Source organism: Perissodus microlepis, chromosome 22 (assembly GCF_051167445.1).
Source record: "Perissodus microlepis isolate ML-2025 ecotype Zambia chromosome 22, ASM5116744v1, whole genome shotgun sequence".
In the NCBI taxonomy this organism is placed as follows: Eukaryota; Metazoa; Chordata; class Actinopteri; order Cichliformes; family Cichlidae; genus Perissodus; species Perissodus microlepis.
The window spans coordinates 3,707,808-3,718,291 of record NC_140481.1 but is presented as its reverse complement, the minus strand read 5'-3'; the positions used below and the strand labels follow the sequence as shown (position 1 = coordinate 3,718,291).

General features: G+C 41.2%; 1 protein-coding gene across 2 annotated transcripts in view; it reads left to right on the top strand.

The window, feature by feature from the left end:
- The first annotated feature begins 3,178 nt into the window (after positions 1-3,178).
- The window catches only part of gabbr1b (gamma-aminobutyric acid (GABA) B receptor, 1b), a 120,520-nt gene continuing 113,214 nt past the window's right edge, over positions 3,179-10,484 (top strand). Inside the window, exon 1 of one of the 2 annotated variants that reach the window (XM_084919189.1) lies at positions 3,179-4,635. In XM_084919189.1, coding sequence (XP_084775315.1) covers positions 4,378-4,635 — 258 coding nt within the window. In that variant the 5' untranslated portion in view covers positions 3,179-4,377. The remainder of the gene's footprint in view (positions 4,636-10,484) is intronic. The other variant, XM_084919190.1, reaches the window with a different exon arrangement.

Genomic DNA, 10,484 nt, shown 5'->3' with positions numbered 1-10,484 from the left:
TTCTGTGCATGGCCCCCAAGTGCTACGTTTTCTTTCCCGATCCCCTGACGAACCCATTAGAATCGCTCTGGGGCACTCTTCGACCCCAAATGATCGTTCTGTTTTTTTTTCATTTTCATTCACCTGTCTCTACTGAGGGTGGGGTACTTTGGGACCCCCGGGGTCTGGGGCTGCCCCGAAGGGGAGCACAAGGGCAGAGCTGGACTGGGACAAAAAATCAGCCCGGGCATTTTGACTAGAGACCGGCCCACCAGGTATTATAGGAAAAACCATAAAGCCTTTGAATGAAAACAAACGTCGTTGTGACAGTGATGTACACTATCTTGTTGGTACATATGTATCAATCTAATAAACTTAAACCTACACCATCCTCCCTATTCTGGTATTCTAAACAGTAGTTAGCCGAAACCCAAAGACTGCTTGGTTGAGTTAACTTCCTGAACTATCTACAACATATGGTGGAAACCTGAAATTAAGACAGAGAAGACTAGAGGTGAGACATGACCATTACTGAATATTAAAAATAATAAATGACAGATTTAGTGATATTTTCATCAACTATTTATTTACCACAAACCTGTTTCTCCATCACCTGTTCAGCTCTGATGATTCAGTAAGGACATCTCCTGGTTTCATCTTCATGTTTCCCTCTCACCAGATAACCAAACCGATATCATGACCAGCAGCTTTTACGGCCGTGGCTCCAACAAACATCAGCTGATACTAGAAAGTAATATTAAATAAATTCTAACAACAGCTTATCAAGTTTAAAGGCGCTTCTGCTGTTTAACGCGACCTCCGCTAGTTTCCTCTTTCTGGCACAAAGCGGGAGATAAACAAGCAAGAGAGACGGGACTTTTGGCAGAAACGCCGATCAGCTGATCACTGATCAGTTTCATGATTGAAGTAGCAGCAGGAGAGGGAGGGGGGAGAGTGAGAGAAGAAGAGGCAGCTGACAGCGTAAAGACACAGAATAACTCCAGCTTTGTGTCTTTTTTTATTGTAGCTGAAGTACGGGACAAATCGCGTTTACTTTCAGCTCAATACAAAACGCATAATATTAACTCTGAATACCAGAGGATTCCGTTTTTTATGGCACGGTTGGCAACTCTACTAACTAACCATATGAATAAAATAAAGTTCACCAGTAACATCATTGCACCCACCCAACTGTACAGAAACTCCATCATGCTAGCTAGTACACAGTACCAGTTATTGTAACTGACTGTAGCACAACGTTAGCACAAGTTAGCACAACGAAAATAAACTACACCTAAACTTGGTTTGACACAGATAGACTGCAGGTCATAACTTCTTACCTGAAGCTCATTTCACCTGACAGTCGGACTGGCGGCCGCCTTGGGTCTCTCCACCTCCGCCACCCCTTTCCCCCATCCACCTGCTGGCCTCCACCACTTGCTAATTTTACTGAATCTGTGAAAGCTCCACCATAGCCACTACCAAACAACTGAGTTATTTTTACACATCTGCCAGCATCTGTCCAATCCGCCACCTTTCACTGTTTACACGGTTACGAAAAAAAAGACAACAACAACAAAACATTGGCCCATTTAAAACGAAAAATTACCATCGGCCCACTGGGCAAATGCCCGGTATGCCCGATGGCCAGTCCAGCTATGCACAAGGGTTAACAGCGGCCTCCCATGGACGAACATGATAGAGCCTGCCTGAAACTAGGAGAAAAATTGAAACGGGAGTGGCATTCAGGGAGGGAAACGTGGGTGTACGGGGCGCCTGTGAAATGCAACCCAGGGGTACTCTGGGACCCCCGGGGTCCGGAGATGCCCCAAAGGGGAGCACAAGGGTTAATAACAAATTAATTAAAGCAAGAAAACAACCTGAAGTGCCGGTTGGGAGCCGAAAGAGTCGGTTCTTTTTAGTGAGCCGAGCCTCTTCTCTAAAAAGAGCCGGAAATCCCATCACTAATCACCTCAAGGTGCTTTACATTGTAAAGAGCCAACAATAAGAGAGAGAGAAAACCCCATCAGATGAAAGTGGGAAGAAAAAAAAATCCCTTTAACAGGAAGAATTATCTAGCAGAGCCATCCTCAGGGACCGGTGGCTATCTGCCACGACCAGTTGGGGGTAAGAGGAAAAAGACAGGACAAGGACACACTGTGGAAGAGAGCCAGCGATGAATAATCATCAGAGATGATGATGATTAAATACAGAGTGGTGTATAAACACAGTGAGAAAAAGGTGAGTGAAGTAGAACTCACGTGTGTTTACTATGTGCATTGAAGGACATATGCTGGCCAAAAATGACCACGGTGTTATTGGAGGCAATGCTATCCAGAGTTGTCTCGTTAGATGCCATCTGGTCATGTTTCTGGGAGGAAACACTCAACATTTTTGCAGGAAATAAAGCTTGAAATTACGAGAAAACCAGAATAAAGAATTCCGGAACCCACAGAAATAAAAACATCAAACATTGGAATAACAATAAAACCACAAACCCAAAATCACATTCACAAAGAATTCACAAGCCCAAGACAAAAAAAACCCTGTGGGTGCAGGACATACTGGATCAAATCAAGTATCATCACAGTTGATGCTAAAGTATGTTTCAAAGCTACTTTGGGCTGCTAACTTATTCAGATATGGTCGTCAACACCGGTAGTTATGCATGTTTGGGTTTTTTGTTTTTGTTTTGTTTTGTTTACACTGGATGCCCTAAATGATGTAACCCCAAAGGGATTTGTAGAATGAAACCGGGTTTGCTTTTCATGAAAATGTGTAAAACACTACACTAAGGAACCACTATACTACAGTATGTGTAAATATTGTATATTCCTCAGTCAAACTGGTCACATTTTATGGAGAAAAATGGAATAACACTCATGTATGTACGTGCATGGTACCTGAGATCAAGGTTATGTACCTGTTACCTCTTGCCATATTTAGCTTAAATACGAGAGAGTCATAAGACCAGTAGGGTCGGAGGTTTCCCTCAGCAGGGAAGGGGGGCTAAAATGTACATGTACTGTGTAAATCCGGTCCTGCCCTTTTCATGACTGAACTGACATGACTGAATAAATTTCAGAGGACAATTTTAGCCTCGCATTATGATCTTAATGATGTTTTTCCATGTTGGCGAGAATACAGTTGGTATTGTAATTGTGATCGGTAAACGCACGAGCGAGTAATAAGAGATTCTTTCGGGAAGGTGGCGTGTCGCTAAAAACCTACGGTCCACGCGGTGGCGTTCCTGTGACGGGTAATTAACGTTTATTCAGCAAGTCTGAGGTGTGGCAGGGGGTGTAATGACTGGGGGGAGAGGTTCTTATCGGAGGAAAGATAAATGCTCGGGGCTGTGTAAAGGGATTGTAAAGTGGTTTGTGAAACGGAGGGACGAAGCATCCTCCTCCTCCCTCTCTCCGCTCTTGCACGCTGCTGCAGTCAGCCACAGCGGGCTCAGCAGCTCCCGTCATTTTTCTCGGCTCTCTCCCGAGCGGCCGACTGCATTCCAGCAACACCGAGGCCACTTTTTCATCTGAAGATCGACCTTGCTGTCTAATCGACCGTTCTCCTATTACGCCTACTGGATTACTGAAAACCAGGCTTTTTCATTTGTATGGTGTGGTCTGTGTACAACATGTTTAAAACGTTCTAATAAGGCTTTGGACTGGAGATCCGTGAGTAGGCTATGGATGTAGGCGGATAAGATGGAGAAGGGCAGATAAATGACGGAGAGGACAAATTAAATCTCCGCGTGTCTTCGTGGGCTCGGTGTGGATGGTTCTCAATTTTTCATAAGCAGAAAAAGGAAAGCATCGTTACAGCAATCGGTTATCTCCTGGAAACAGAGAGAAGCTGAAAACCAGGCAGCCTCCGACACTTTCGGTACCTTAGACGGTGGAAAGAGCCTGAAGCCTGATTCAGTCACCAATCTCAACCTTCTATTCAACTCCAGCAACTTTAAAGCTGCTTTCTGCCAATTAATTGTCCCCCCGGTTTACCAGCTGCATTTAATAAGTTTGATGGAGATCGTTGTACCTGTGGACAGAGTACTTTATAAAAGCGTTGAAGCTGCGTGTTTACGAAGTTCTGTTCCAAACACAAGCGATGATAGGTTTCCTAGTTTTAATGTAACGGGAGAAGAGCTTGATGACAGTCCTCTGCGTTGATTTGAATTGTTTGTCGGTTGCAAAAAGCTTACGATCACATTAAAATTATGTAAATAACACAGAATTGCAAATGGGCTCTCTTCTCTCAGGAACACCAGCGTGGGCTCGTTCATAGAATTTCATTCTTCACGAGCCACACGCAATACCACCTTGCTCCCTCCAAGCCGAAAAGTGTATAGAAGGAATACACTGACTCCAAGCTTCGCTCAACCTTCAGCATCCCCCAGCTATGAAAAGGCTTTGCCAAAACCTCCCCCGTAGGCCGGTCTCCCGCTACTCTCTGACCTTTATCCTTACTGTTCTATCCTGCTCCTGCCCGGCTCTAGGCAAGAAGAAGCTCTACATTGGAGCCCTGTTTCCCATGAGTGGAGGCTGGCCTGGTGGACAAGCCTGCCTCCCCGCTGCTCAGATGGCCCTGGACTTGGTGAATAATAGGACAGACATCCTGCCTGACTATGAGCTGGAGCTGATACATTATGACAGTATGGTGAGTACAGACGAAGGCTTACCCTAATTTCTTTCCAGCTTTAACTGCATGTGTGCAAATGTTGATCAGAACTAGTAGGACTTCTCATATAAGTCAGCACCTGCTGCAACACAACAAAGGCTACAAGGGCACAGCACAAAAAACGAAACAAAAAAACTAACACTAGAATTCCTGTTTCTTTTGAATGGTGTTAAGGAGCGTAGCCTGATACGGCTATATTAATATTTTTAAGGCAACTTTAATGAGACGTGTAGGTGTAAACTAATAGCTTTATTAAACATTGCTGAATTAGCATTAAATAATGTTTTACAAAGCAGTTATTAAAAATAATATTTGACTTTCTAGGTTAAAATACTCCCTTCACTGGTAAAAATGGCTGAACACATCTGGACAAAAATGAATTAATTGACACAGACCTGCAGAGTTGATGATTAAAATTCTTTAACAATGAGCCACAGTCATTTATAACTAGAGGTGGAAGGCTAATCATATAGCATGGGACCCCAATTATTTATTATTGGCGAAACAACATTTCTAACAGCACTTTTTTTTTCAACAACAAAAGTTTGTGGCAAAAGTTTTAACTTTTATCACTCTATTACTGTCCCTGTCAATCCAGAAAGAATAAATAATAAATCTATTAATCGACATTTAACAGTGTCAGTAGTCATGGGATGAAAGTGTGCAGAAAATGCTAAACTTATGACTTTTGTGGAAGGACCATTAATCACCAAATTAAAGGCATAGATTGTCTCCCCTCCACATATCAGATATCTCTGCACCCCTCAGACACATTTCCAGGATCATGTTATGCCATCAGAAGAATATGTGGCAGTCTTTTCTGTATGTTTTTAAAATGCAGCATTCAGGCCATAAAATGGGTCGCAGCCCAAGAGATATGCTCTACCTACTGTATAGTGATGTGAAAACTGCATCTGTGTTTGTTTGCAAAAGAACAGCAGCTATACAGCCTGCACATGTTCAAACAGCACCACACTCTGTGCTAATGGCTCTCTGTGTGCTCACTGTGGAAACTCATCTATTTCTGTCTGCATTCAATCTCCAACTTGAATGTTACAAAAGCAACATGGTATCATGAATTCAAATGTTTTCCATGCAGTAAAATAGCAATAACATTTTTATACAAATTGGAGATGGTTCTGGAGATGGCTGACTTGAGACTGAACCCATATATATGGTCACATTTTTCATCAAAGTGAACAACAATATGAAAACATCTCAGGAGGCTCATAATCTAGAATTTTATATTTGAATAAACCTGGAAAAGGTTACAGAGTCTCAGATTAGATGGTAACAGTCACATTTTCCACAACTGACAATACAAGTTTCTGTTCTCCATAGATGTGGCCGACAGCTAAGAGGATTCCAAAACCACAACACCGAATGCTCAGTGAGGCATAAGACAAGCCTAGAATAACTTCTAAGGGCTTAAAGAAATCACTGTCAGTGAAAGCTTATGTTTGCCCTTGCTCTTTTTAGGTGTTTGATTTCTTTTTATAGACAAGTGGATAATAACAGCTTTGCGTTTCAGTTAAAGATTTGGTATACAGGCATTGACTGTAGCATTTTTTTTTTGTCAGCACCAGCTAAAACAGGCTGAAGTCTATGAGAACTGCTCTATGGATGATGACTTCCTTATATTACATGAATGGATTAACTGAAGACACAAGATCACCCATTAAAATAAAAGTTCATCTTGTTTTGGCAGTTGTCCTGCACAATGTGCTGCAGGCAAAACCAATAAGAAGCATCCATTTTGCGTCAAATGCACTGCATGAACAGTCTGCATACACCATGTGTTCAGTGCAGCTGGACTTTAGAGTTAGCGAAAGTGACTGTCACAAGAATATAAACATGGTAAACTGCAGACAGGCAGCTTTTTCCGACAGGAAAACAGGCAGTACGTCTGCTTCTTCCGGCACATTTATCCTGGCACAACTGATCGAGACTTGCAACTTAGCGTTATTATAGTTTTGTATTTTCTAGTTAATTTATATTTAAATTTTTTTTGTTAGTTTCATTTACTTTCCAGAATGGAAACACACACACACACACACACACACACACACACACACACACACACACACACACACACAAGTATATAAACAGTTAAATTTAATGTGACAAGTGTATTCTTTTTTCCCCAAGAAGCATCACTGTGATTGGTTCAAGCTGCTCTGCATTGGATCTCTACTTCAAAATCCAGGAGTGGTGGTAGTGGGGGTGTAGGTTGGCGTGACAACAGTAACCACGACAACTGCAGTTCAAACAAACACAGATTTGGCTACAAGAATAAGGCAAGATCATGCACCTTGTATGATGACACAACAGGAGCAGATGGACGGATGCATGATGTAAACCTGTTGTGGTGAGAAAACCATATTTAGCACACTTAGCCAAATGTAACAAGCACTAGCTCGGTCACTCATCAATCACAGATGACTAAACCTATTCCACTGCTGTGCCAGGCCAACTGCACATTACACTAAGCATGCTCTGATGGATCTCCCACAGATCATAGTCCGGAACCACACAAAGAGATCTCTGAGAGATCAGAAAAAATGGCTGAATCATCTGTTGCAGTGGGTCTCTCATTTTACTGACCTCTTAAAGCACTTTAAAGCCACATTTAACCATCCATTCTATAAAATTAGGTCCATGAGAGAGAGGGACGGGGGCTGTTTCCAATTTTGCCTCTGTTTGCCTGCACAGTGAATTTTATCTCAAATGAAAAGATGCAAATAAAGGGTAGATTTTGAGTTTCAACTGAACATTTGGCTGAATCTGAGCAAAAAGTATACCTTTGTATAGTTTACAATTCATTCTACTGCTTTTATCAGCAATCACATCATCGATAAACACTACTGACCTTGTTCCAGTGGCTGCCATACACATACGATAACACTATGTTTCACAGATGATGTAGTATCCTTTGAGTCATGAACTATTCGTTTCCTTCTCAATACTTTTGTCCCCTCATGATTCTTCTACAAGTTCATCTTAGTTTCTTTCCAAAATGTTGTTTTCCAAAATTGTGCAGGCTTTTTTTTGGGTAAAATCTAGGCAAAGTGTAAAAAAACAAATATAAACTGTGTTGTTGTCCAAATACTTAGATACCAAATTGTATATTTAAAGAACCTCATTCACTACATTCAAAAGACATGCTGTGGAAGGGAGCCAGAGATGAATAATCATCAGAGATGATGATGATTAAATACAGAGTGGTGTATAAACACAGTGAGAAAAAGGTGAGTGAAGAAGAACTCACGTGTGTTTACTATGTGCATTGAAGGACATATGCTGGTCAAAAATGACCACGGTGTTATTGGAGGCAATGCTATCCAGAGTTGTCTCGTTAGATGCCATCTGGTCATGTTTCTGGGAGGAAACACTCAACATTTTTGCAGGAAATAAAGCTTGAAATTACGAGAAAACCAGAATAAAGAATTCCGGAACCCACAGAAATAAAAACATCAAACATTGGAATAACAATAAAACCACAAACCCAAAATCACATTCACAAAGAATTCACAAGCCCAAGACAACAAAAACCCTGTGGGTGCAGGACATACTGGATCAAATCAAGTATCATCACAGTTGATGCTAAAGTATGTTTCAAAGCTACTTTGGGCTGCTAACTTATTCAGATATGGTCGTCAACACCGGTAGTTATACATGTTTGGGTTTTTTGTTTTTGTTTTGTTTTGTTTACACTGGATGCCCTAAATGATGTAACCCCAAAGGGATTTGTAGAATGTAACCGGGTTTGCTTTTCATGAAAATGTGTAAAACACTACACTAAGGAACCACTATACTACAGTATGTGTAAATATTGTATATTCCTCAGTCAAACTGGTCACATTTTATGGAGAAAAATGGAATAACACTCATGTATGTACGTGCATGGTACCTGAGATCAAGGTTATGTACCTGTTACCTCTTGCCATATTTAGCTTAAATACGAGAGAGTCACAAGACCAGTAGGGTCGGAGGTTTCCCTCAGCAGGGAAGGGGGGCTAAAATGTACATGTACTGTGTAAATCCGGTCCTGCCCTTTTCATGACTGAACTGACATGGCTGAATAAATTTCAGAGGACAATTTTAGCCTCGCATTATGATCTTAATGATGTTTTTCCATGTTGGCGAGAATACAGTTGGTATTGTAATTGTGATCGGTAAACGCACGAGCGAGTAATAAGAGATTCTTTCGGGAAGGTGAAGTGTCGCTAAAAACCTACGGTCCACGCGGTGGCGTTCCTGTGACGGGTAATTGACGTTTATTCAGCAAGTCTGATGTGTTGCAGGGAGTGTAAAGACTGGGGGGAGAGGTTCTTATCGGAGGAAAGACAAATGCTCGGGGCTGTGTAAAGGGATCATTAGTTAGTAATAACTAATGATTAAATGCAGAGAAGTATATAGACGCATAGTGAGGGGAAAAGGTGAGTGAAGAAGAAATACTCAGCAGCCTACACCTACTGCAGCTTACGTAAGGGAGGATTCAGGGTCACCTGGTCCAGCCCTAACTATATGCTTTAGGAAAAAGAAAAGTTTTAAGCCTAATCTTAAAAGTAGAGATAGTGTCTGTCTCCCGAATCCAGTCTGGAAGCTGGTTCCACAGAAGAGGGGCCTGAAAACTGAAGGCTCTGCCCCCCATTCTACCTTTAAATACTCTAAGAAACCACAAGTAAGCCTGCAGTGTGAGAGCGAAGTGCTCTAATGGGGTGATATGAGAGTGATTATTCAAGACCTTGTACGTGAGGAGCAGGATTTTAAATTAAATTATAGATTTAACGGGAAGCCAGTGAGCAGAAGCCAGTATAGGAGAACTCTGCTCTACAAATGTAGTGTGTTCATGGACTTTTAAAAAATGCATTTAATGTCTTTTTCTTTTCCTTGACCTTCTCTGTGTTCCTGACTTTCAGATTTTACAAATTAAGCCCTGTTTTCAACAATACAACAAAACACACACTTTACTAGTGTGGACAAGCACTGTTCTTCCTCCGTGTAGGAGTAGAACTTGCAGTTTCCCAGGGAGATGGGAACAGGTTGTGGAAACAGTGGAGGGGTGAGATGGGGACTAATTAGTGTATTAATATTTGTATATAATTTTTTCCCCATAAGTGACACTCAGTCTATGCTACTGGATACAAAGTAATTCTATAGTGAAACCTCAAAGGCCTTAGTTTAATTGACTTAACTTCTTTGAATAATAATGTCTTAAAGCATGCTCAATTGTCCAAGTAAGGAAATCCAAAAAAGTTGATTATGGTCATCGTAAACCCTACATCTGTGTGTAGGGTTTACGGTGACTTCTTCACTCAGCTGACTGCAAGTTTTTCCAACCTTATAATCAGAACATTGCATAATGAATGAAACTAGAACCACTGATGAACAATCGACTGTGAAGTCAGTTCCTTGATCATTAATATGCAAATTGTCAAGACAATCCATGGTCATGTTCGTGAGTTGTGCTAGTGTCAGTCATTATGCAAATGTACTGTTTATGAGGTTGGTGAAACGTGCATTCAGCTGAGACTGAAGAAGTAATGAATGAGTAATGAATTGTTTCTCACACTGAAAATGTTACTTCCAGATGAACAGAATCAACTTTTGGGGATTTTGAATTGAAGTTTTTTTCCTCCTAAACTCATTTACTTACCCAAAGGAGTGATGAGCTCATGCCATGGTGACCCCTCTTAGAATATTAGACTGAATTTAATCAAAATTACACACACTGATCACCTAATGGATTTTCGCCAAATTTTGCTCAAGGTCAAGGTCATATTTGTTGTTATTAGATTCTCATTAGTTTGTGCAATACAACCACA